The sequence below is a fragment of the Phacochoerus africanus genome, chromosome 1, assembly GCF_016906955.1.
Source record: "Phacochoerus africanus isolate WHEZ1 chromosome 1, ROS_Pafr_v1, whole genome shotgun sequence".
NCBI lineage: Eukaryota > Metazoa > Chordata > Mammalia > Artiodactyla > Suidae > Phacochoerus > Phacochoerus africanus.
Window position 1 is genome coordinate 149,765,929 of NC_062544.1, and position 25,597 is coordinate 149,791,525.

A 25,597-nucleotide genomic window follows, 5' to 3' on the forward strand; every position below is an offset into this window, starting at 1 on the left:
TGACAGGGTTTTCAGAGGGTCCCTTTTGGTCTGTCTCCACAGCTAGTGAGACAGAAATAGTTCTGTCCTGCCCTCTAGTGTCACTAACGAGGAGAACTGCCTTGAGCCAAATGAGCTTTTGACTCCTTTAGAGAATAAATGTCCAGTGCCTGATGGAATGGTGCTTGGACTAGTTCACAGGCAGCAGATAACATGCATGAAGAAAAACACTACTAGGGGGATTATCTCTTGAAACCTTTGTCATCTATTTTCTGCTTGAATAGTTATAAAAAGATGGGTTTAAAGTTTATAGAAATGAGTTCTCGTTGTGGCTCAGTGGTTAATGAACCTGACTAGCATCCATGAGGATTGCGGGTTCAGTCCCTGGCCTCAGTGGGTTAAGGATCCTGCATTGTCATAAGCTGTGGTGTATGTAGCTCACAGACGCGGCTCGGATCCTGTGTTGCTGTGGTAGGCCGGTGGCTACAGCTCTGATTTGACCCCTCACCTGGGAACTTCCATGTGCCTGGGGTGTGGCCCTAAAAAGACAAAAACAAAAAACAGTTTATAGAAATGGGAAGAAATTAGAGAAGAATGCTATGAGGATTTTTACAATAGACATACTTTCTTAATTTTATTTGCATAAGAAGTATTTAACAGATGGTTTTGGTCTTCTACTGAAGTGACCAATTTTCATTTTGAATTCTACCTGGTAGAGCCAATTAAAGTTACTTGGCCACCAGTGTGTTCTGCCATGGATCTGACTTTGGATCGCAGAATAATCACCTGTAAAATGAGAGGTCAGATGCCATAATGAGCAAATTCTAACTTCTGCGCTCTGTATCCAGTGGCCCAAGCCGTACTCTGTTCCAGAAATGGCTTCTACCTAGTAGGAAGGAGTGGCCCCACGGGGAAGATGTAGAGGAGATGGTCCAAAGGTATTTACAATCCAGGGACTAGGAAGGTCTAAGTCACCCTGGGCCAAAGCCAAGGTGGGGTGAGAGCCTTAGGGTTCTGACAACCAGAGTATTTCCTCGACACCTACTTGGGGTTGAGGCAGGACATTCTGGGTACCTTTTGGGATCAGGGGTTATTACCAAGGTTACTATAATGAGGAGAAATGAGCAGAATGCACATTAGTCTTTAATTCACTTTAATAGTATAAACCTCATTTAGGTAGTAGTATTAAGCCACAACAATAATGCCACATTGAAACAGCATTTAATAAAATGCATAAAGCGAATTCATGCACTGCAATACTCTATATACAAACACAACAATGCAAATTCTTCTTCAAGACTGAAGACATTGATTAGATATAAAAATCAGTTTTTAAAAAGGACATGCTATTTTTTAAATGCCATCACATGAACAAAGCTGATTTTAAGCTACAGCTTTCAACAGATTTTAAACCTGGAATTAAAATGTAATGGCATAAACAGTATTTTCTATATTGTGAAGGGCAGCGGTTACAGAAACGGTCCCAAGAAAATCTAACACTCGAGTTTTCCTTTAACAGATTTAAAAGGGCTGGTAATGCAGCTACATTTTAACAGAGAGGTCCAAGCTACAGGTAAAAACTATGTACTATGAAAAATGTGCAGCTTTCAGTTATAAAACTAGTTGAACACTGGTTTACAAGGTAACTGAAAGAACGGAGAGACTGTAGAAAAATACTCCAGCACTTGAGTTGTGTGTGGCAGCAGCATTTGAGTCCGTGAGTGCTCTGGTTGTTAAAATGGTAACTGATGATACTTTCCTAAAGAAAAGCTATTTTTAATGTAAAGTCTACTATTTCCAAATGTTACCAAGTTTTAAGCTTTATCACAGTCTGTCAATTGATAAATATTGCTGAGCCTTTTTCCCCCCAGCATTTCAAAATTATTTGCTTCTTAACTGAAAGTATAGCCGGGCATTAAAAACATCTCATCCATTCCTCACCTTCAAGATACTTTTTTTTAAAACTCACAGTTTAATTATTCTTAGATTATATTTCATTTAGAGACTGTCAAGCTTCCACTTGTACTGTAACTGGAGAGCCACCTTCAATGGTGATTGTCACGACAGGCAAAGACAGGGAAAGGTGGAACAGTCACTGTGGGATGAGGCCAGTGAAGTAGCAGGAGCTTTCTTCACAGCAAAGCTACGGGAGCTGAAGGCTGGATGGCCTGTCTCACAAAGGCACTGAGTACTGTGGTCTCAATGAAATGTGTTCAAATGTTTCAATCAGCTTATTAAAAAAAAAAAAAAAAAAGAAGGAACCTGTGGATTACGTGAGGTTTTTGCAGCTATCCAGTGATTTCTTTCAGCAGGCCAGCTTTCAACCTTCCTTCCCACCAGTCAAGCCCCTGCTTACCAGGTCTGTGAGCAACTATTGCTGGGCTGGGCCCTGGCTCTCGAGTGCCGTGTCTCAGTTTAAAGCCCGGTTAATGGGGAAAATTCATCAGAATAGACCTAGACAAGGAAAATTTGGCATCTGTAGTTTTAAGGGCACACATCTGCCCAAATGCAGTTTTTATCTGAAATTTAAAAAATTTTAAATCATAGTTTAGAGAAAGGAATAAGGTCAGTGAGTTTTTATTCACATGCTATAGCTAGAGAATTTTGATTTGTAATTTATATGCCATAAAAGCCATCAACATCCTTGCTTATTTTTAAAGAATACTTGTTTTTTTTTCCAGCTGTGTTAGAGAGGTGGTCACAGGGCAGTGCTCACCATATGCTGACTGAGTCTTGAGCAAGCGTGGCCATTTCCACCACACTGGGAGTCAGGCCCTGTGACACTGGCTGCTCTGAGTGCCCTGCCAGGAGTATCTGGGAAAGCCGACAGCACTAACTACCATGTTCCTTCCATGAATAGGTGTGTATCAACTAGGTTAAAGATCCCTGCCTAGTTTTGGACATTAGAATAAGGTGTCTTCTGGCTTCCTGGCCCTTGTCTGAACCTCGAGAATTGAGAGCAATGTCATCTGCTAGAGCCTGTCTGGAACCTTCCCTGGTGCAGAGTGGAAATTCTGACCCGATGGCCTTTCTCAGCCAGGTGCACTCAAAGGAGAATGGAGTTAAGGAAATCTCAGCACATCCATCCTGCTGAGGGACCCTGGAACACCTCCATCAAGTTACTGCAGCAACTCTATCATAGATTCTCTGTAAAGCACAAGGAAAGTCTGGATATGTGGCTACATGTCTGTATACATAATATACACCTATGTACACATATGCTATATACACTGTACACATACAGAAGGTATAAACACATGTACATTCAGTCAGTCATACAAGCCTATATAAATCTGTGCACACACAGTGCCAACGGGACCCCAGGGCTGGAAACACGTAAGTACACGCTGGTGGGAGGCACACATGAGCAGGCCCAGGGTCCTGTGTACAAAAGACCCATCCCACTCCATCGTGATGAGGGGCTAGCTTTGCAAATTTACATCAAGGTTACGACAACTTCAAAGAGCCACAATCTACAGAGAATAGAACTGGAACAAGGGAAGGACGTGGCAACTGCCCTGCCTTCTCAGACCTTTCCAAGCTCCGAAGGGCACCACCCTTGTAAGTAAAGGTGAGTCCGAAGATGCCTCTTTTCAGTGACCTGGAGCTGAAATGTCACCTAACAGCCCCACTGCACTTAAGGCCACTTCCACCGGCAAGTGGGCAGCACCCTTCCAGGCTCCAATCTGATCAGGCCCTGGTACCTGGACCCCGAGCCCAGGCTGCCTGCCAGGCAGAGGGAAGCTGGGAGCAAGACCGCGCTGTGGGAGGCTCCCCAAAGGGTCAGAGTTTAAAAAGCACTAAATATAGCGAGAGCCCTTCTAGTTCTTCACTCCCTGCCGGGCTCCCCCCAAACAAGCCAAAGCGCCAAGTAAATATGGAGTGTAGTGACAACCCTGTGCCCTGCGAGGGTGCTGCCTCCAGAGCCATCAGGGAGCCCACTGGTAGCCATGTCCGCTGCCATCACCTTGGGACAGAGTCCATATGTAATACTGATGCTGACAGGCTGGCTAGAAAACAATCCCTCTTGAGGGCAGTTACATAACATCTTACAAGTGACTAAACCTGAAATTAAATACAAAAACCCAAACAACAAAAGGATCCCAACCACAGCCTCAGGGCAGAGGTTAGATAATAAATAATGTAATCCCCTCCCCCCACCCCACCCCCACCTCAGATCAGAAGGGTGGTAACATACTTCCTTAAAAATACTTTCTAGGAATAAACTGGAAAATATTTGCTTGAGTAACTTGGTCTTTTTCTACATCTATTCCTGTTTTATGATTATGTGTAAGGACCTCCATAAATGTCAGCACATAACTGTCCAACATTACCTGAAATTCTGCTGGAAAAGAGTCCGTTTCATCAAAAAACGACAGAGTACATCTACACCCCCGTACCTCTCCTCACTGAGTGGGGAGCAACTGGGCTAGCAGAATGGGTTCAAGGCCAAGAATCCCACTCCTGGCTTATTTTACTCATGCAGAGGTCTGGTCTCATGTCACTAAATCAGAGTTTCATAAACTGCTAACCAGCCTTAGAGCCCAAATATTTGCTTCTGATCTCTAAATAATTCTTAACTTTGGACTTCTCTAAACCAATCTGACAGATGAGGGAATGGACCTGCTGTCAAAGGCTTGAGATAGTTGGGGTGGCGAAACTTCAGGTGGTATGGGGCTGATCTTTAAGGAAAAGTCCACTTCAGAGTAAGGCCAGGGGATCTGGGAAACTAGTGAGGAGTGTTCAAAGCCCAAATGGTCCGCTGGAACCAGCCATTGGCAGCGAAGGAACTAGGAGTTGGAACGGGGTTGGAAGCAGCTTTTCCGCAGGGCTGTCCTGTGGAGTGGGACTCGGGTGTATCCACGTGCCTTCCATCTCCCAACACATCTCCACAGGGCCTTGGTCCAGGTCTCACCCAGTACCCAAGGCAACCTGCTGTCAAAGCCTCCCAGGCCTGCCCTGGTAACTAGGGAGCTGTCCCATGCGCATCTTTTCACTACCACCCAGCACCCAGACCTGAAAGATGTGACAGCGCAGGGAGCTGCTGCAGGATCGACAGACACACATCACAACACAAGAGAACAGAGAAGGAGGCAGCTTGCTATGTAAGATGCATACACATGCTTCAAAATGCCCTCTGCAAAAATCCTTCACAAGCAGAAATCAAACAGACCTATCTTAGCCATCCTCTTGGCCAGTTTTTTGTCTTAATTTTGAAATTTAAATCACTTTGAAGTTAGAAAGCCAAAATTTAAGCTGGCAAAATTAAATCCTGTCTTCATTTTATAATGGGCCCTCCCACTATTTCCCACAGTTTCCTCCCACAGCATGAACTCTAAATGATATACTTAGATCCAAAGGGAATTTCCAAGTTGGAGATGCTGTTCCCACTTAATTCCCATTAATGACAACTTGAGAATCAAGGGGCCTGTTCTACCTGATCCTGTGGTGGTCCAGCACCAACACACAGTGTGCTAGGCACCCATCCTGCTCTCTTCAGCTGTACATGGTGGAGACAGACCAGAGATCGAGATGGAGAAGTGAGTACACTGGGGTTTTGGGGGATATCATCTGATCAAAAAGTTTAGGAGATGTAAATTTAGCCTTAATCTGTGCTACACAGAAGACCAAGGTGCCTGACCCACGTTCCCAAACAGAAGTGTCTGCTGCTCGTTCACATCTATGGGAATTGATAAGCACTTTTCTCTAGCTAGAACTTTGAACAACCGCATTCTGTCCTTATAAACAATGGTCGCTGTAACTTACAAGGAGAAAGAAGATAACTTTTGGAATTAAGGGTTTTTAAGGAGTAGGTAGCCTGTTTCTGCATCCATCTGAAATGAGCCAGAGCTTGTCAGCTGGCACAATGCAGAGGAGCCCACATGCACAGTGTGCCAGGACCACTGTGCCACCAGCCTGCCAACAGATGCTGAGAAATGTCACTCTACTGGCCCTGTTGCCTGACCAGGTTGTGGGACCCGCAGGACAGCCCACCTCCCAATTCCCTTATCAAGGGGGCATTTGGGATGGAAGCTGCTGAGAAGGGAGCCCTCACCCTCTTCCAGCTGCCACACACTGTAGTCGAAAAGTCCTGTCAAGGGCTCAGAATGCCTACCTTATGGGCCAGAACACTCATCAGCCCTGAGTGGCGGAGATGATAGGGGATTCCTCCCGTCGCCACAGGAACTGGCAGTTGATGTTTGACTGGTTTATTCTTACTCTGAAAACCAGTCACCAGCAGAGAGCCCTGGGTGGGGAGGGACCTGCAGTGGCCACCAGAGGCCAGGACAGAGCCAGGGAAACCAACCAGCCTCCACTCTGGCTGAGGAAGCCGGGGGCCTGGTCACGAGCCCACTAGCGCCCCCGACCGCCCACACACACACACACGGGCCAGGGCATCGCCTCCCCTCCTAGGAAGCGAGCTCGAGCAGCAGTGCATGCGCACAGTCAGGAAGGATGCTGTCCTTCCTCCAACAGAAAATGATTGTCTCCTGTGCCCTATTGCATTTTCACAGAAATCATCAGCATTTCAGCAAAGACATACAGTTTTTCTGTTTGCCCTGCAGACAGGCAAGATGTTGCTCACATTACACATTGATCAGAAGTGCTTAGAAAGTGCTAATATTATTACCCTGGTAATTAGTTACTATTAATTCCAAGGACATTTTTAATATATACACACATACTGTTCTCTTAGGTTCTTTTAGTTTTCTTTAATACTAGTCTCTGACATTATAAAACTTTGCTTTTGTTTTTTGCCCTTTGAGAATTTCTAAATACAAATTGAGTTAAAAGATTGTTCCAAAATCTGCTGCTTCATCAAAAGGCATTAAAACATCTCTTATGGCAGGAAAGGACCCTACTAGTCTCTTAGTCATTATCATCTGGGATTAACGGGTAAGAAGAAACCAGGTAGGAAATGGCTAACGTACTGGAGATATTTGCACATACCAAAATACCACTACTTTCTTTTCTTTGTATCTGAGCAGTCCCGGGAGGATCCTGTGCTGCTCGGCAGGTGTGCGGCGTGCACTATAGGCTGGCCCCGGTGATCTGGCCGTTATACTCTGCTGTCTCCATCTTGAGGATGTAGGGGATTATGCTGTCTATTGAAACATTGCCAATGAGACCAGTAAAAAAAAGTTCTTCTGTTATGTTGGAGCTCATGAGCCTGAGTGCCGGCAGGCGGACGAGAATCCGGGCCAATCTGTAAGAGGGAAGGTCATTAGAGGAAGGAGGTTCACTGCCCTCCAGACTCTGCCCTGGACAGAGGGGGGGCCCTGTCTGCACTGCTTGGAACTGAACCAAATGCAGTTACTATCCACCCTTGCTTTTTTGATTTCAACAGTTCCTCTTGTAGGAATTTATCATGAGGAAAAAAAAAGTGAGTGCAAAGATTGTGGACAAATAAGTTCCCTTCAATTTTTTTTTTTTTTGTCTTTTTGCCATTTCTTGGGCCACTTCCCACAGCATATGGAGGTTCCCAGGGTAGGGGTCAAATCAGAGCTGTAGCCACCCACCGGCCTACGCCAGAGCCACAGTAATGTGGGATCCGAGCCACATCTGCAACCTACACCACAGCTCACGGCAACAACGGATCTTTAACCCACTGAGCAAGGGCAGGGACCAAACCCACAACCTCATGGTTCCTAGTCGGATTCGTTAACCGCTGAGCCATGACGGGAACTCCAGGTTCCCTTCACTTTTATGACAACTCTCCCAACCACACCAAAATAGAAAAATCTAGGAACCTGTCAAGGGATAGGTTAAAGTATGGTGTCTCCATTTAACAAATCACTACATACTTGTAAAAGAGGATAGTAAAGATTTATACTCAAGGATAAGAACTCCTTGATACACAGCTGAATAAAAACTTAAAAGGAGGCTGTGAAACAGCGAGTACGGCACAAGCTCACTTGTGTATTTGTATGCACATGTGTAAAATATATGGAAGGATGGCCCAGAATGCTAATGGCTGGCCTCTGGGTACTAAGATTTGAAGTGAGCTTATCAATTAAAACTTTTTCTGTATTGCTCCAATTTCCAGTATTCATTCAGCATTATAATTAAAAATAAAGCAATAAGATTTTTTATTTTGAAGAAACCCTGGGAGGGCACACCTTGGCCCTATCCTGGCAGCCACTGGACACTCTCTGAAGCATCCCAGTGCCTAGAACTGCGTGTGCCAGGACAGGCATCTCAGGGCCAGATCTGTCTGGAAACAACTCGCATTTTCATCAGCAGGGAAATGTTAAAGAAATTACAGCATTTCCTTAGCTATGGACAATGATGAAGAAAATATATATGCTCACTGAATATTAAGTTAAAAAAAGGTTACGAGGAGTTCCCATCATGGTGCAGCGGAAATGAATCTGACTAGGAACCATGAGGTTGTGGGTTCGATCCCTGGCCTTGCTCAGTGGGTTAAGGATCTGGCGTTGCTGTGGTGTAGGCTGGCATCTACAGCTCCGATTGGACCCCTAGCCTGGGAACCTCCATATGCCATGGGTTTGACCTTAAAAAAAGACAAAAAAAAAAAGTTACAAAACCTTATTTTATATTTTGATTCCAATTGCACATACATAAGACATTACTGAAACATGTGAAACAATAACAGATATCTCTAGACAGTGGTATTCACACAGTTGAAAGTTTCTGTTTTCCAGAATGTTCTAATTTTTTTCAACAGTGAACATATGTTACTTTTAAAAATGGAAAATCTGTCTTAGGCAAGCAGTGTTCCAGTACCATCATTCATCCACCCAGCCTCTGTAGGTCTTTCAGGGCACCCAAAGGTGCCAGAGGGGCCGAAAGGCGAAGGATCTCGGGCAAATCAGGGGGGGCATCTCAGCTGGGCCTTAGATGCCGGCTAAGGTTTCTATCGGCAGAGATGCAGAGGACGGGAGAGTATTTCAGGAGGAGCACAGGAGGACAAAAGGACCAAGGACGGAAAAGACTAAAGCAACCAACATATAAACAGGATACAACCATTCTAGGGCCTCTCGTATGGGAACTCTTCTGAGTCCTATGAGAGAGTCTCCCTGCTTTCATTTCAGGCCCCAAATCCCTGGCTTGCCCTCTTCTTCCCTGGAGTCCCTGACTGGACGAGGAGTGACTCAGGACTTTTTCAGAAATGTACGTTCAAGGTCAGAGAGCTGCTATTGTCAAGGTAATTCTTGTGTGCTAAGACTCTGCCACAAGCCCACAGAGGGGCCTTTCCAGACTCTGTGGCCACAGGATCTGTGTGGGATGGGGTCCCTGGCCTCCTCAGGGGACAGCATGCCCACTGATGTGGCTACACTTAAGAGCTCCAGGTGTGGGTGTGTTACTTGACAATCCTGTTCTATATGTCTTGAGGCTGAAGTTATTCTAGATTCACTGTGAGGTCTTCAGTGATTCCAGGAGCAAATGGATCCTGCTTTGGCAAAAGAGGTGTCTGGGCTGTGAAGCATGCCTAAAGCAGAGGCAGGCTCTCTGCCATCAGTGCTGGCCACAGGCCCCCAGACACACCAGAGAAATGGTCCCCCGGGCCTGGGGCATCTCAGGTCCGCCGACACCTGCTGACAGAGGTCTGTCTGTGCAGAGGACGCAAGTATGGGAAGGCGAAAGGGCCCCGGAAATTCAGGTAGGATCTGGTGGGTAGGAGCTGGTCCTAAGGAAAGAGCTCTTCTAGTTCTCAGCTGGAGGAGAGCCTGCCAGCACCTCCTAACTTGGGTCAGAACCACTTTCCTGCTCAAATTTGAATGAGGAAGGCATTTGTCTACATATATGGCTGCCCAAACATAAAATGTTACCCAAAATACAGGGATTTTTTTTTTTTTTTTGGTCTTTTGTCCTTTTAGGGCCGCACCTATGGCATATGGAGGTTCCCAGGCTAGGGGGTCCAATTGGAGCTGTAGCCACTGGCCTACACCAGTGACACAGCAACATGGGATCCGAGCTGCATCGGCGACCTACACCACAGCTCACGGCAACGCCGGATCCTTAACCCACTGAGCAAGGCCAGGGATTGAACCTGCATCCTCATGGTTCCTAGTCAGATTTGTTAACCACTGCGCCACGACGGGAACTCCAATACAGGGATTTTTAAAAAATCATTTTATCTGAGGGTGTTATTATTTTGTAAAACCCACTCACTTGTTACAGGGGCCTGAGTACGGTTTCTGTCAATGAAAAGGTTTTTATCAGGTACTCTAGCACTGCCTGCTTTAGTTGTTGCAGAGCAAAGGGGCAGAGCTTCTGACTAGTCTGGACAGGGAAGTCTGCTTGAGAACTCACATAACCCCTTGACTCCTGGTACTCCCAACCCCCTCCTCCTAGCACTTTCCACGCTCCACTATCTCCTATAAAATGCAAGACTTCAAGTGTGATCAAAGGGATGCTGTACTGCACCACAGGAAGGGGAAGGTCAGCCGAACTGCTACAGACTCGGCCGCCCCCGCCACCCGCATGCCTCACCGGTACGTGTCTTCTGAGTAGGTTTTCTGAACATAGTCCTGCAACTCCATCTGTGCCTTTTCTTGGAATTTTTCAATCTGACTTGTGCTGGTCAAACCCGGATGATCTGAAAAATGAAAAGTACCCCCATATTGCCCTCAGTATTTGGAAAGCTTCACCTGCAGACCTTTTAGTACTTATTTTCAAACTTCTGACAAATTTCTCAAGTGCAATAGACTGAACTCTGAAGGCTGCTCTAGTTTGGATATTATTGTTAGAACACCGGTTTTTCCCCTGTGCTTTTTGGAGGCCTGAAGGTTCCCAGGAGGTGTCTGGCCTCCTGGGTGGGTACACCAGCTTCAACGGCCCCAAAGGGGTTGGTTCTAGACATGTGACTTCCTACTTACTCTAGAAAACACATACCACATGAAATTAGAAATTACCATCTAATTTCTAGGTATTTAATCACCATAATGTCTCCCATTTTTATTAGCTGGTTTGTTCCTCACTGAGTAGAGGGCTTGGGGCGGGGGGTGGGAGGGAGAGACAAAACTGTGTCCAACCCCTGCTGTCGAGGACAACAGTCACCAAGTGGCCTCTCAGGAGGCTCAGGGAGAACAGCTGAGGGGGAGTGAGTGAGGCCAGCCCGGTTCGACTCTTACTTTCCACCAACAGTCCTGCTGCCTCTTCTTCATCTGCTGTAACCACACCTTTTGGAGTGCCCTGCAGCTGCTGCTGCTACTGCCCTATAGAGACTGTGGGTAAACGTGTGCAGTTTCAATCTGTACTGGATTTTATGTGCTAACATACCTAAAAATTGGCAAAGAGCAAAACAAAACAAAACAAATCAAAACAAAAAAAGGACACTGGATGGCAGTACAGTCGTATCCCCTCGGCATCTACAGGGGTTTGGTTCCAGGACCCCCGAGCATGTCCTTTCCATTAAATGGTGTAGTATTTATATGTAACCTACACATGTCTTTCTGTATACTCTAATCTCTCGATTACTTCTAATACCTAATACAATATAAATGCTACATAAATAGTTGTACATAGTTGCTGGTGCACAAAAAATTCAAGTTTTGCTTTCTGGAACTGCTGAATTTTCTTCCTTGAATATTTTTGATTCACAGTTGGTTGAATCAACCAATGTGGAACCAGTGGATACAGAGGGCCAAATGTATACTCAGTTTTGTTTGTGTAGTCTTATTTGGCTTAGTTAGGATGAGATCTATTCAGTACATAAAGTTACTCAGGACTACAGCCTGTTTCTTTGGGACTGCAAAGAAAAGAACTTAAAGCATGTATGTTTTTATATTAGCTAGTAAAGCACACCTATTATGGGAACCTTCAGTTACGTAGTTTGGCAGGGCTCTAGCTACACTGCTGACAGCTTGACAACATATTCATGTTCAGAAATATCAGAAAGCACATGTAGAGAACCGTCATGAGGGACCACCGCATATCTTACCGGGGCTAAAGAGAACTATAGCTTTAAGGTATGCATACTCATAGCCGTCTATATCCAGCTTCGCCATACTGTTACAGAACTCCTGAAGCTTCCAGATGTGCTCCATGACTTGCTTTATCCGGTCGCCAGAAAGTTTATCTAGAAATCAACATCATAGATCCTCTGAGAAAGGCTGATAAGGACAATAACATGAGCTTCTTTGAGGGGCCAAAGATTGGGAAAAAAGTGACAATCATTTCACCTTTAAATGAAAAAACCTGTTATCTCAAGAGCCTCCTTTTCCAGGTATAGGTGAAATGGCAACAGACACTGGAATTCCACTGTTACACATTCTGCCTCAACAACAAAGCCCAAGATGAGGGATTTTCCTGGCCCCACCCCCGGCAGTGCCTTCAACCTGCAGGTGCAAAGAGTAAACCCCTCTATCTGTGCTGAAGACCCAGTTCTTTCTAAGTCTCTGCAGAGCCTGAATAACATTTAGCAACCTAAACATGTTGGCAATTTTTAGTTGTCAAAACCATTTTATCCACTGCCTGATTTAGTCTTCATGACAGTATCTTGATGAAGGTAATTAGTACTATTATATCCAGTTAAAAACAAATAAAACTAAATCTCATTTGCAGGAGTTCCCATGTGGCTCAGTGGAAACGAATCGGACTAGTATCTATGAGGATGCGGGTTCAATCCCTGGCCTCACTCAGTGGGTTAAAGATCCGGTGCTGCTGTGAGCTATGGTGTAGGCCAGCGGTGACAGCTCCAATTCAACCCATAGCCTGGGAACTTTCGTATGCTGTGGGTGTGGCCCTAAAAAGCAAAATAAATAAATAAATAATAAAGCTCATTTGCGAATAAATCTAACTTAAGTTCAGTAACATGCTATAGAGTTTTTATTTATTTAGGCCACATCACATGTGGAAATTTCTGGGCCAGGAAATGAACCCGTGCCACAGAGTTGACAACATAGGGTCCTTAACCCTAGGTGGCCCAGTGGGGAACTGGTGTTATATAGAGTTTTTTAGAATCACCTTTACTTAACCATTACAAAGGAGTAACTTGAAAAACAAAGGTGTGACTAGGTGTGTCACATTTTTAGGTCTCAAACACCTGGGACTCCTGATTAGAAGAGCAGTTCAATTCCAGGTCAGCTGCAAGCTTGAATTTGTAGGGTTAGTCTGGACCCTGGCAGCATGTGGACCCACACCAGCTACTTCCCAATCCTTCCACAGCTGGGATCTGACCACCTAGTGTCATATGGGTACACAGATCTCACAAGAAAAGAGTCACGTGTTCATTCACACCCTGGACTGGGGGTCTGTGTGACCTGGGTTTGAGCTCCCAGCTTTTCCACTTGCTGCTTCATGGGGGACAAGCCCTTACTGGGACCTGAGCTTCTACTTAACACTGAGATAGCAGTTCCTACTCTACAAGACTTTGAGGGTTTGTGAGATCCCTGTGACTAATCTGAAAACACCAAAGTGTCTGTGTATCGGAAATCGGCACCTCTTCCCAATGATCTTTTTTCCCTTCGTCTTCATTATATGAAAAGAAGGCAGTCAGGTAAAAATGTAAACATTCCGACAGCTAACAGTCCTATGACTCAAAAGTTAAGCTTCCCTCAGCCTAAGGACACCATGGGACACAGGCCGGCTAAGTGGTGGGCTCCCCGAGGCCGGGCCGACCTTGCCCGCATCCCCAGCCCTACCTTCCTGGATGCTGTTCTGTAGGTGGTTGACGATGGCGGCCAGGATGGTGGAGAGGCTCATGACCTGGGCGCACTGGGCCAGGCCGAGGGTGAAGAGCTCGTTCCAGCAGGCCCGTACCAGGCTGGTGTTGCAGTCCTGCCTGGGGACACAGGGCCAGGTGGGTGCAGGGGCCTGTGGCACTTCTCCAAGCCCCCACACGCCCCAAACAAGTTGGTCCAGCACGTGTTTGTTGAAGATCTGGGGCATGTCCAGGATACTGTCCACAAATACCACTGTCTACAAATCTTTACTTAAGTCCCCTAAGGATAAACCATCTATTTTCCTAATAGGCCTCATGTGGCTCTGTTGCCAGAGGCTATAGCCATCAAAGGATTAAAAGCCAAGGGTGGACTCTGAAGGACAGAGACACTGCACCCCGCCTGTAAGGAGGAGCAGGGACTGAAGCAGGAAGGGGGCATTTATACTCCGGATAGCATGGTCAGCACAATGCAAAACTATTTGCCCTTATCTCAGAAAACCTCAGGGGCAGCACCCTTTACTTGCCAAGACTGCAGAACAATTCCTGCCTCTATTCCATGCCATCCCCTGGTCCAAGTCAAGTCCTCAGCATGCAGAAAAGATACAATAAAGGTCTGAGGGCTATCACAGGATTGGCAACCATGGTCGCCTTGCTAGCAGTCTACTGACTACATGTTCTAAGAGAATCAGGTCAAAGACAAACTGGAAGGGCCCTCAGAGATTTTCCAGGCCATTCCTGGAAAGCCCTGCCCAAGGACTCAGAGAGAAAAAAGCCACTCACCCAAGTGCCTGAAAAGCTGGGATGGACCTGGCCCAATGCATGGACAGGAAGAGCAGGCGGGACGCGGACTCACAGATGTAGTGCACATTGAGGTACTCTGGCATCGGGCTGGGCATTGTGAGCTGTGGGGGTGGGGAGCACAAGCACAGGGTGACCAGTCAGCATGAATCCCTGCTGTGTTTCAACAATTCGTGGGAGCCAGAGTCACCGTCTCTGTTGAAGCCCCTGTGCAGTGTGCTTTCTCTGCAGGGGGGCTCGCACTTACCCCCATGGTGTCCTATCAGCAAACTAGGGCCTGATGGTCCCTGGAACGTGGATTGATGGGGACCTCCAAGCTTATCCACACAGAGACATACTTCTCAACTCCTGGCTCAACTACACTGGTACTTGCTCTAAGACAGTTCCATTTTGAGCCACAGGCTCATGTTTACTCCAGTCAGGGAACAGGGTCAGCTCCACAGGCGAGTAGGGACTTGGCAGATGGCCTTGGGTAACTGAGGGAGGAGCAGGAGCCAGGGTGGGAGAAGGATAACTTGTCACCAGGATGTTGGGCTGGGCTCTGGGAGCCCATTGTGTAGAAAGGACGCCTCTGAAGCTGGAATCCCACTAGTGACCCATGCCCTTGACACCCCTGGACAACTCCAGGCAGAAAGCCAATTTTCCTAAGTGACTGGCTAGACCCCTCTCATAGAGAACATGAGGGGATGTGGAGGAGTCAGTGTGGAGACCCGGAGACTGAGAGGGCTTCAAGGAACCTGCAAGTAATCTGGAGAAGCAAGGCCAGGGAGGCAAGTGCAAGAAGACCTATGAGAACCTGATGGAGTCTTCAAGCGAATCTGAGATCTACTTTCCATGGCTCTAGAGGGTAGGAGGTCAGGCCCAAGGTCAGGGAAGAGACAAAGGGCCTGCCTAAGCCCATGATGAAGCCAGGTCACCAAGGGAAGACAAATGGCAGAGCAACCCACGCAGCCTGTCTTGGCAATGACAGGTGGCCAGGCCTGCTTCAGGGTTACCTTCAGAGCCAAAGAGCCAAGTGAGCAAAATATGAGGGAAAATGCTTAATAGTGGGAATCTCGTGCTGGAATACGAGACCTGATCAAACACCACAGTATGAAAATGAGCTTGCTTCAAAGGTTTGATTTTTAAATGGAGAACAACCTGGACACAGAGTCCCTTTCCCAGCAAGCTGAAGTCACTCACCTTAAATGTGACGTGAGTGTCTGAAAGGAGGGGGCCTTCGACCTCAATGATGGGTGTGGACTGGTCTCTGCTGATGACGTGGATGCTACCCCCTCCACTGCCATCTATCCCGTCCGCCAGGCTTGGAGGTGAGGAGCTGTCTGTGGTGTTAAGTGCTTTAGCTAAGGTATCAAATGCCCTGCAAGCAAAAATGAAGCAAATAAGTGTTGTGAAGCCACAGCTTCTAGGAGAACAACCACTCTAGCTGAGATGTGGTTTAGGAAAACAAAGATAATTAACTTCCACTGGCTGAAAAGGGGGAACAGCGGCTTCCATGTGTTGTTTCCATAGCAACTTGGGCACTTAACTATATAACCTATTTTCATGTATAATTTCTATTTTTTACAACTACTCTCCAAGGCAGAATTCTCTCTCTTTTACAAATATGAAAGCTAACTTTTCCAAGACCCCCCACATAGTAAGTGGCAGAACTAGAATTCTACCTAACTCAAATCCCCACCTCTTTCCATTGGATCTAGATCTTAATTATCTATCAGACCTCAAGTAAACACGAGGACTGACGGACTTGAGAGGCCCAAACCGTGCACTTGCCTGGCCCGGCAAGATGGGTAGGAGTGGCCAGTCCAATAGAAAAGGGGTAGATACACGCGCTCAGCTGTAGAGAATACACCCTCAGCAGCTGGTCACAGGCAGGTGGTGCTGCCTAACAGCTAACATCTAGCTACCCTGATAAAGCTTTAGACTACTTGGAAAAAAGGCACATAAGAAAAAGACAGGCTAAAATCAGTAGGGGAGGAGACGCATGACTGATATTAAGGCACAATAAACACTAATATAAGTAACAACTTTTGCCCTGATTCCACTGAGTTATTTAATTTCCTTTGTTATCTGGAATGAAAAGAGTTTTTAAATTGTTTTATATCATGTAATATAAGTGGGTCCGTGTTCCCATAGTTAAAATTCGAAAGACATGTGCAGGGGCACTGTGACAATTTTACAACAATCCTTGAATGAATACAGGGTGGGTGTCAGAATGCTGCCTCCCACCCTCACAATGCAGCCATTATGTATGTGTCGGGAGGGGCCCCCACCCTCATGGGTCCATACCGAGTAATCTCACTCGCAGACTGGTCCTCTGGCTGCATTTCTGAAGTGTCACCGTTGTTAAGCGACTCACTTAGGTTGGCAAGGGACGTTACTACATTTGCCAGTGTGCCCAGGGCTCCCTGGCTTGTTTCAGCCTGTTAATCAGAAAATAATAATATTAAAAATGAACACATGCACAGCTCTCAGGGCAATGAAAGTATAATATTGCTTTAAAACAGCTTCTATGGGGGTGTGACTATGAGCTCAGGACAGTGTGAGGAAGGAGGCTTCTGGTGATGAAATAGTTTTGTATCTTGATTGTGATGGTAGTCACACAAATCTACATGATAGAATGGCAGAACAAAATCAGACAAGCTTTTGCACTTTTTTTTTTTTTTTTGCTTTTTAGGGTGGTACCTGCCCCATATTGAAGTTCCCAGGCTAAGGGGCGAATCAGAGCTGCAGCTGCTGACCCTATGCCACAGCTCACGGCATCACCAGATCCTTAACCCACTGAGCCACAACAGAAACTCCATAAACTTTTGTGTGTTAAAAGACATTACTAAGAAGTAAAAAGACAATCCCCTTCCCACCCACACACAAAAGAAAACCCACAGAATGGGAGGATATCTTTGTATATCATACATCTGATAATGGTTTAATAGCCAAAATATCTAAAGAACTCAATAATAGGACAAATAAGCCAGTTAAAAATGCAAATCAGGAATTTCAGCTGTGGTATATAGTGGGTTGAGGATCTTGGATTGCCTCTGCAGTGGCTCAGGTCTTTGTACTTATTTAAAGTAAAGATTTTGAATGTATAATTACTTCAAAGTAAAAAGTTTAAATATCAGCTTCTGGGCATTCCTGTCATGGCTCAGTGGAAACAAATCTGACTAGCATCTATAAGGATGTAGGTTCGATCCCTGGCCTCGTTCAGGGGGTTAAGGACCCAGTGGTGCTGTGAGCTGTGGTGTAGGTTGCAGACATAGCTTGGATTTGGTGTTGCTGTTGCTGTGGCTGTGGCATGAGGCCAGCAGCTACAGCTCCGATTTGACCCCTAGCCTGGGAACCTTCATATGCTGTGGGTGCAGCCCTAAAAAAAAAGAAAAAAAAAAAAAGCTGTTGAAAATAGCCACCAGGCTCCAGTGCTCTGCATGCATTCTATCATTCACCACAAACTTCCGGGGAGGGTCTCAGCAGGGCCACTCACTACTGCCCAGTGTAGTACTTCTCTTCCATCCAGTGATCGCAACTAACTTCTAACAGGCAGCCCTGCCTGAGCACTCACTGGGCACCATGTACTTTAGGAGATGAATGTACTCAGGTTTCCCAGCAACTCTGCTGGGGAGTGCAGTAGGGTGGGCACTGAAATGGAGAAGAGAGGGCACAGGGCCAGCAGCAAACACAGCAGGGTGGGTGCAACCCAGCCGTCACAGGTTTCTGGTTTCTTGGGCCTTATTAAGCTGATGGGGTCTCCACCCCACTGGGCAATGGGTCACTGTCTGGGACGTCTGCTGGGGGCCGGCAGTGAGCCAGACATGATTCGTCACCATTGCCCCCAGACAGGAGACTCAAAGCCCAGCCCAGAACCAAGGCACAGAGGGCAGCCCTCCCTGAGGCCATCAGCTCCCATCTGTGCCTTTCCTTTCCTAGAATTGGACCTTCCTTGATGCGGTGTGTATGCATGAGCACAGACAAGAGGACGCCTGCAGGCCAGGATCCAGCACTGCTGCCAAGTTGCTCCTTCTGGAGCAGAGACATTGGAGCTCAGCGGGGCTGCTGCTGCTTCACCATGACTCAGGCTACATCAGGGACAATAAGGTGGAAAAAGCAGTGGGGTCCCTTGCCTGGATAAAACCCCCGGCTCTTCAGGAGGTAGCCAGCTGCCTCCTTCTCGGGGTGGCAAACATCTCTGTCCACAAGCTAAATCCCTGTGGCTGATTCACTCTGTCAGTTTTAGAACTGTTAGAATCCCGGCTAGACTTCTCCCTGCAGACCATCTAATAAAAAGGAACTAGGGCTTCTGCAAGAGGCAATCTTAGGATAGGTAGCTCTTTCCTCAGCACGCCAGTTTTGCAAAGTGTGTTGCAGGGGTGGGGTGGGGGTGGGGGTAACCTTAGAAGAGAACTACAGAATTTAAACCAAATTGAACTCTAAACCCTGACGTATTCAATTACCATGAACAGCCAGCCCTGACTGAGACTCCAAAAAGCCATTGGCAGCCCTGAAACAAATTATAGCCTGTCTATATCAGAAGTGGATAGAGATGCAGAAGGCTGTGCCCGTAGTGTCTAAAGGCTAAAAAGAAGGCGGGCGCACACATTCAAAGCAGCAGCCTGCACCACAACATAAAGCTGGGGGAGAAGGCATAAGCAGGGAACATCACCTTGGAATCCGTGGCCAGGAGAACCGTACCATCCTCGCGGATCAAAGGCTGCTGGATGTTCACAAGCATCCCTGGATCAAGAAGACCTGTTTGTCTATTTAAGACATAAAAAAACCCAGAATAGCTTCCAATATTTAATGACAGTGTGATCATGCTGCATTTACCTGTCCTGTATATCTGCCAACATTGAGTAGCAGAAAAGCTCTAACTAGACTCGGCTGCTGAGTGACTGAACACCCCCCTTCTCTCTACAATGACACGTGCACACAGCACAGTCCGGTCTACAGAGATGACACAGGCACACATCCCCTGGCCAAAGACTGGCTGCTCTGCAGATAAGGCTAACCTGGTCTGAGCATCACCAGGGCATTCCCAACTCTAGAGCTCACTAGGACACATTCTGGATTTCTTCTTTCCCTCTTTCTGTTCCTTTAAAACTAAGTTTGATAGATGACATTAAAAAGAATGTAACAATAACCTTGTGCACTACCTAGGACCACTTAGGCCTTTTATTTCTACTGCCAAAAAGGCCCAATCCTCAATCACAGAACTATTTCCCTGCCTGAATGCCTAAACTACAGCACATAATTGGACCCCTTGATCTCCTTGATAGGAGAAATTCTGACCCCAAGTTAAACCCATCTCAAGTCAAACATCCTCAGGCCTGTCCAGAGATGTGAATGGAATGGCTCCAAAAGGGATGGGATGAGGCAAGATTTTAAGGCTGTGCCCACAGGCAGGGAGCCACGTAAGCCCCCTTCCAACATATATCTGTGCCTCCTCTGATCAGCTCCAGAGGCTGATCATACGGTTGTGCTTGGTTAAAGCAGGACTGACCTTGCTCCATCTTTATCTGCCACAAACGTTGGTGTGGCTATCAGAGGACTTCTCAGGTCCTTCCGGATATAGATCTTCTCAGTTGAAGCAGCACAATTGCTTGGTTTCTCCCGCTGCACATCAAAAGGCTTCCGCTCACTCTGCACAGCTTAAATAACAACACAAATACTCATGTCAGAGAAAAGATTCAAATCAATAAAAACGATAACCTTCATAGAAAGGAAGGGGTCCTGAGTACAAATGATCAGCTCAGTGCTAGATGACGATCTAGCTCAACTTTGCAGCCAAAGGAGAGAAATGCTGAAAGCCTAACAGTGTTGTCACATCTAAAGGCATAAAAAAAGCTCAAGATGGCAGATACTATGGCCCAGAAAATGCAGCGTGGCATTTGTGTGGCTTCAGTTCCTGCTGCTCACAGGACTCTCTCCAAGAGGAGAAAACCCTGCAAGTGGGCCCATAATAGAGAGCTGCCCATACCCGATGTCTCAGAGGAAGCTTTTTTTTTTTCTCTTTTTTCTAGAGCTGCACCTTCAGCATATGGAGGTTCCCAGGCTAGGGGTCCAATCGGAGCTGTAGTCCCTGGCCTACGCCAGAGCCACAGCAACATGGGATCTGAGCCATGTCTGCCACCTACACCACAGCTCATGGCAACGACGGATCCTTAACCCACTGAGCAAGGCCAGGGATCGAACATGTAACCTCATGGTTCCTTGTCAGATTCATTAACCACTGAGCCATGATAGGAACTCCAGAGGAAGCTTTCTAACATCCAACTCAAGTTGCTACAGCTTCTGCTGTTAACAGGGGCCATTTTTACATGACACCAACATCATCTCCTTAAGGAATATGGAACAAGAGCCAAGTACACATTCCACAACAAATAAAGACTTTTGCAAAAGAAAGAAAAGAGGACCCCAGGAGTTCCCTTCATGGCTCAGGGGTTAATGAGTCAACTAGGATCCATGAGGATGTGGATTTGATCCCTGGCCACGCTCAGTGCGTTAAGGATGTGGTGCTGCCATGAGCTGTGGTGTACGTCGCAGACCCAGCTCGAATCTCGAGTTGCTGTGGCTGTGTGTAGGCTGGTAGCTGTAGCTCCAATTAGACCCCTAGCCTGGGAACTTCCATATGCCATGGGTGTGACCCTAAAAAAGCAAAAAAAAAACAAAAACCCAACAAAAAAACAAAAACAAAAAAAGGAGGATCCCAGATACAACATGCCAGTGAGGCAAGAGGGCTACCTCACAGATGGGGACCTGTAGCTCTAGGGCCTTCCCAGGCCTCTGAGATCCCTGCAGGGCAGGGATAGAGCTGATGTGGTATCAGCTTTACCCCAAAGCCTGTGTTCATCCTATTCCACATGCTGTTTTCTGATATATCTGGGCTAGATTTCCACTATGGAAACTGACCAACCCCAGCTGGTTGGTGCCCAATCACCAAGCTGATGCAGAAGGTGAACCACAAGGAAGCCTCAGTGGATATTGTTTTCTTACTTTAAAGCAAGGCATGGACCTCACCTTCTCCCTCCTTATTAACTAATGCAGTTTTTAAAAATACTATTACTCACATTCCATTTTCATGCCCATCTCTAAGCATTTTTTCAGCCGGCAAAACTGACAGCGGTTCCGATGGTGTTTATTGATGATGCAGTCTTGGTTGCTCCGGCAGCTGTATGTCAAATTTTTCCTTACGCTCCTTTTGAAGAAACCTTTGCAACCTTCGCAACTAACAGCCCCATAGTGACGGCCTGAAAGAGAAAGGGCACCTGAAGCAGTTCCCTGAGAGCAGAGGCACCTGCCACAGCCCCTGTTCTTAAGGTTAAGTCTACACAAAGCACCAAGCATGGTGCCTAGGCCTTCACATTTTTCCACCGTCTTTCAAACAGCATGGTGAGCTCATGATGGAAAAATGGAAGCTCAGGTTAAGTGACTGCTGGTAAATGGCTTAACCTTAATACATGGCAGGAGCTCATGGATGGCAAAGGAGCTACCCTGGTCCTGGCTCTTCAGACCTAACTTATGAAGGCCCTCAGCCTCCCCAGTGCTGCTGAGAGTAGTACAGAACAAACACAAGCTCGTGCCTTTTCAGCCCACAGGGTCACATCCTGCATTTACTCCCTCTGTGTGAATCAAGTCCAGACTGACCTGGGGGGAAGAAGAGTGGGGACTATGTGGGCTCAGGCCCAAGGAAGGCATCTGTGTGAGGCCCACTTGATTAGGTATTGGCAACGCAGTCCTGGAAATACATTTACTAAACACTGTTTTTTCTAAGCTTGTTTACTTTGGGGTCTCAAAGTTCTCATTACCTCTGACATTTAAAAGAGCCCCACCTCAGTTTACCCTCCCTCACGCCTCTGTCTTCATCTGTTCCCAGCTAGGAATGACCTTGGGAAGGCTCTCCTGGTTGTCTCCCAAAAGCCACAACTACACTGTGGGGACCAGTGTGGACCGCAGCCATCGTTATAAGCTTTGGGGCGGAGCCATTTCCATCTCTGCACTTGGAGGGTCTCCACTGTGTGCCTTTAAGATCAGCTGTGCTAAAATGACTGTGTGGACATCATTTTTCCTTCTTTGCAGTGTGTTTCCTTGGCTCTTTAGGTCTCAGAGTGAACTATAGTATCTGGAAACAATGGCATTACAAGCCAGTGATGAGGCCATCCTGTTAAGGCCAGAAGGGAAAGCCAAGCAGACTGCATGGCCTCTATTATGTCCATGCTTCATCATCTGTTCCGAGGTGAGCAGAGTGTCTCTTCTCACTGAGCAAGAAGATGGGGATACAGAGATGAAGGGGCTGGACATAGTTCTTGCCTTAATTAACAAAAAGAGCATGTACTGGTGGGAAGACAGGCCTGACAGGAAGCAATCAGAAGAGAACACACTCAGTGCCCACAAAAGGGTGATGAGGACAGAGGTAGCGCTGGCCCTTGCCTGGCAGGGCAGGGCAGAGAAGTGGCAAGAGCAGAGCACCTGGTGCATGGGGGGGGCAGGCTTGGAGCCTCTGGCCTTCAGCCAGTGTTCTCCTGTGGCTGTCCTCCTCTTAAAGAGGCTTGGCTCAGCTTAAAAAAAAAAAAAAACCACCAGGACAACGAGATGGCCAAGTTCCTATGAAGGTATTGACCACAGAATAAAGTACAACCAAGCAATCATCACAGAACTCAGACCAGTGCCCATAGCACCACCTACCCTCCTGTGGCTCCCCACTGTAACAGGCCAAAATCTGAGCTCTTGGACCAGACATCCTTAGTATCCTTGTACCTACTTCCTAACCACGGAAGCCCAGGGGCTTCCCCAGGGACACAGTGGGTATGGATGTTAAACTCTCAGGGCCCTGGCCCCACCAGCTGGCACACCCTTTTGCTTTACCCGACAAGCACACACTCAACCACCAAGGTCATGGATGTAACTTCTTCCAGGGCCTTTCCTGACCCTGAGACTCTAGCCAGAATCACACTGTTTATCACTATGGGTTATGGTGAGGGCATGATAGAGATGGCTAGTTAGGATGAAGGGGGAATAGACAACAAACTCATTACATGAAGCACCAAGGATCTGTGCAAACATTAACTAGATCAAAGAAACGACTACTTTCTAAGTAGTACAAAAAGAACTGATACTCAACCAAATTTACAATTTACTTTTCCTTTGATTTCTTGACTTTTCCTTTCTTATAATCTGACAAATGTGTTTGCTTACATCATCACCCCAATAAAAAAAGATCATGTTTTGAAACTGACAACTTTCCTCCCTGGATTTGGTTAGTGATGTTGGTCCCTGATGGGCACTCAGGCATGACCTAGGGTTACTTACCTGAGGCTTTGTCGCCGCACACCACACAGTACTCCACCACCTGGGGCCGCTGGACATCGGCCTTCCCCAGCAGACGTTCCACAGAAGCAGAGTCCGTGACGATCTAAGCAGAATCAGGAAAGAAGCAGGGTGCTGATGAAAAACCAGAGCACTAAGTGAAGTGATGTTGAACTGTGAATTCCTAATCTTGGGTTTCTAAGAACAACTCTAGACAGAACTGGGAAAATTCCATCTGACGATCAATCAGACACCATGAGTGATGAGGCTGCTCACCTGGACCTGGCCCCACCAGCAGTGGTGGTGGCAATGAAAGTGAGAGGTTGGGGGTGGCGGATGGGTGATGGTGGTGGTGGTGTCCAGGGTCAGATGCTGGCTTTCAATGATCTACCCTCCTATCTGGCTACTGCAACACCCAGGATGAGGGGCTATTGTGGGGAATCACACGCAGATGCTCCAACATGAAGATACTGAGGGTCTTTCTGGCTGCTTCTCTATTCTCATGAAACAGCTTGAAAATACATATTTGGTATATTTGGTAGAGAAATAACCTCTCTTGTGAGGCAGCTGGGAATGGAGGGATTAGAAGAGGTGACCTCTGAAACCTCTTTCTCCTGCATTTGTAGGTGACTTTCTAGGTGACCAATGGTGCTGCTCTAGAGGTACCTAACTGGTATCAACATGGAAAAGCAAAAAATAGCTGTTATTAAATAATGTACCAACAATAAGCCTTAAAATGATTTATGTACAGTGAGAATATATACAGAAATCACTATGTGGAATGACCTCTTGTAAGACATAACAACAGAATCACCAGCCATCCCTTCACGACCCAGGGGGAATCTACATAAGCAGGGAGGAACTCTGAGTCCAGATGATCAGAACATACTCAAAGAAAGGAAGGATGAGGCAGTATTCACTAGCTGCATCATGGGGCGTCTCAAAAGTACAGCTCTGAAAGCTGAACATACTGGTGTTCAGAATCCAGCTCTAACAGAAGAAAAGAAGTCCTTTCCTTCTGGAATTTTCTCTGTAGCAGAAAGTCCCTCCCAAAACACATGGGTACTTAGCAGCGTTATACACAGTAGTCAAAAGGTAGAAGCAGGAGTTCCCATTGTGGCTTAGTGGTTAACGAACCAGACAAGGATCCATGAGGACGTGGGTTCGATCCCTGGCCTTGCTCAGTGGGTTAAGGATCTGGTGTTTCTATGAGCTGCGGTGTAGGTGGCAGATGCAGCTTGGATCCATTGTTGCTGTGGCTGTGGTATAGGCTGGTGGCTATAGCTCTGACTGGACCCCTACCCTGGGAACTTCCTCATCCTGCTGGTGTGGCCCTAAAAAAAGACAAAAAAAAAAAAGAAAGTAGAAACAACCCAAGTGTCTATGAACAGATGAATGGATAAACAAAATGTGGTCTACAAACACAATGGAATATTATCCAGCCCTTAAAAGGAAGGAAATTCTGACACATGTGACAATATAAATGAATCCTGAAACCACTGCGCTCAGTGAAATTAGCCTATAATAAAAGGACACAAAATTCTACTTATGTGAGGTCCCTGGAGTAGTCCAATCCATATAAAGTAGATAGTGATGGCCAGGGGCTGGACAAAAAGGGAACAAGAGTTGTTTATTGGTGAGAGTTTCAGTTTGGGAAGATGAAGAGTTCTGGAGATGGATGGTGGTGACGGCTGCAAAACAATGTGAATGTACTTAATGCCACTGAACTGTACCTCTAAAATGATTAAGATGGTAAACTTTGTTACTCCAAATTAAAAAAAAAATAAAAACCAGAACCAAACAAAACCCTGGATCCCACCTTGACCTGGACTAAACGTGCTCCATGCTTGGACACCATGGGATACCAGCCCCGAGTCTCCGTTCCTGTAAGTG

General features: G+C 46.5%; 1 protein-coding gene across 4 annotated transcripts in view; it reads right to left on the bottom strand.

The window, feature by feature from the left end:
* Positions 1 to 1,115: 1,115 nt before the first annotated feature.
* NR2C2 (nuclear receptor subfamily 2 group C member 2) overlaps positions 1,116 to 25,597 on the bottom strand; it is a 115,480-nt gene continuing 90,998 nt past the window's right edge. For 2 of the 4 annotated variants that reach the window (XM_047781649.1, XM_047781657.1), the window contains 11 exons: positions 23,708 to 23,810; positions 21,469 to 21,648; positions 19,902 to 20,049; positions 19,065 to 19,158; positions 16,697 to 16,830; positions 15,590 to 15,767; positions 14,390 to 14,511; positions 13,590 to 13,729; positions 11,888 to 12,025; positions 10,438 to 10,543; positions 1,116 to 7,186 (listed from right to left, as the gene is read on the bottom strand). In XM_047781649.1, coding sequence (XP_047637605.1) covers positions 7,012 to 7,186; positions 10,438 to 10,543; positions 11,888 to 12,025; positions 13,590 to 13,729; positions 14,390 to 14,511; positions 15,590 to 15,767; positions 16,697 to 16,830; positions 19,065 to 19,158; positions 19,902 to 20,049; positions 21,469 to 21,648; positions 23,708 to 23,810 — 1,518 coding nt within the window. In that variant the 3' untranslated portion in view covers positions 1,116 to 7,011. Of the gene's footprint in view, positions 7,187 to 10,437; positions 10,544 to 11,078; positions 12,026 to 13,589; positions 13,730 to 14,389; positions 14,512 to 15,589; positions 15,768 to 16,696; positions 16,831 to 19,064; positions 19,159 to 19,901; positions 20,050 to 21,468; positions 21,649 to 23,707; positions 23,811 to 24,841; positions 24,866 to 25,597 lie in introns of those variants that run through there. The other 2 variants (XM_047781669.1, XR_007135085.1) reach the window with 2 other exon arrangements.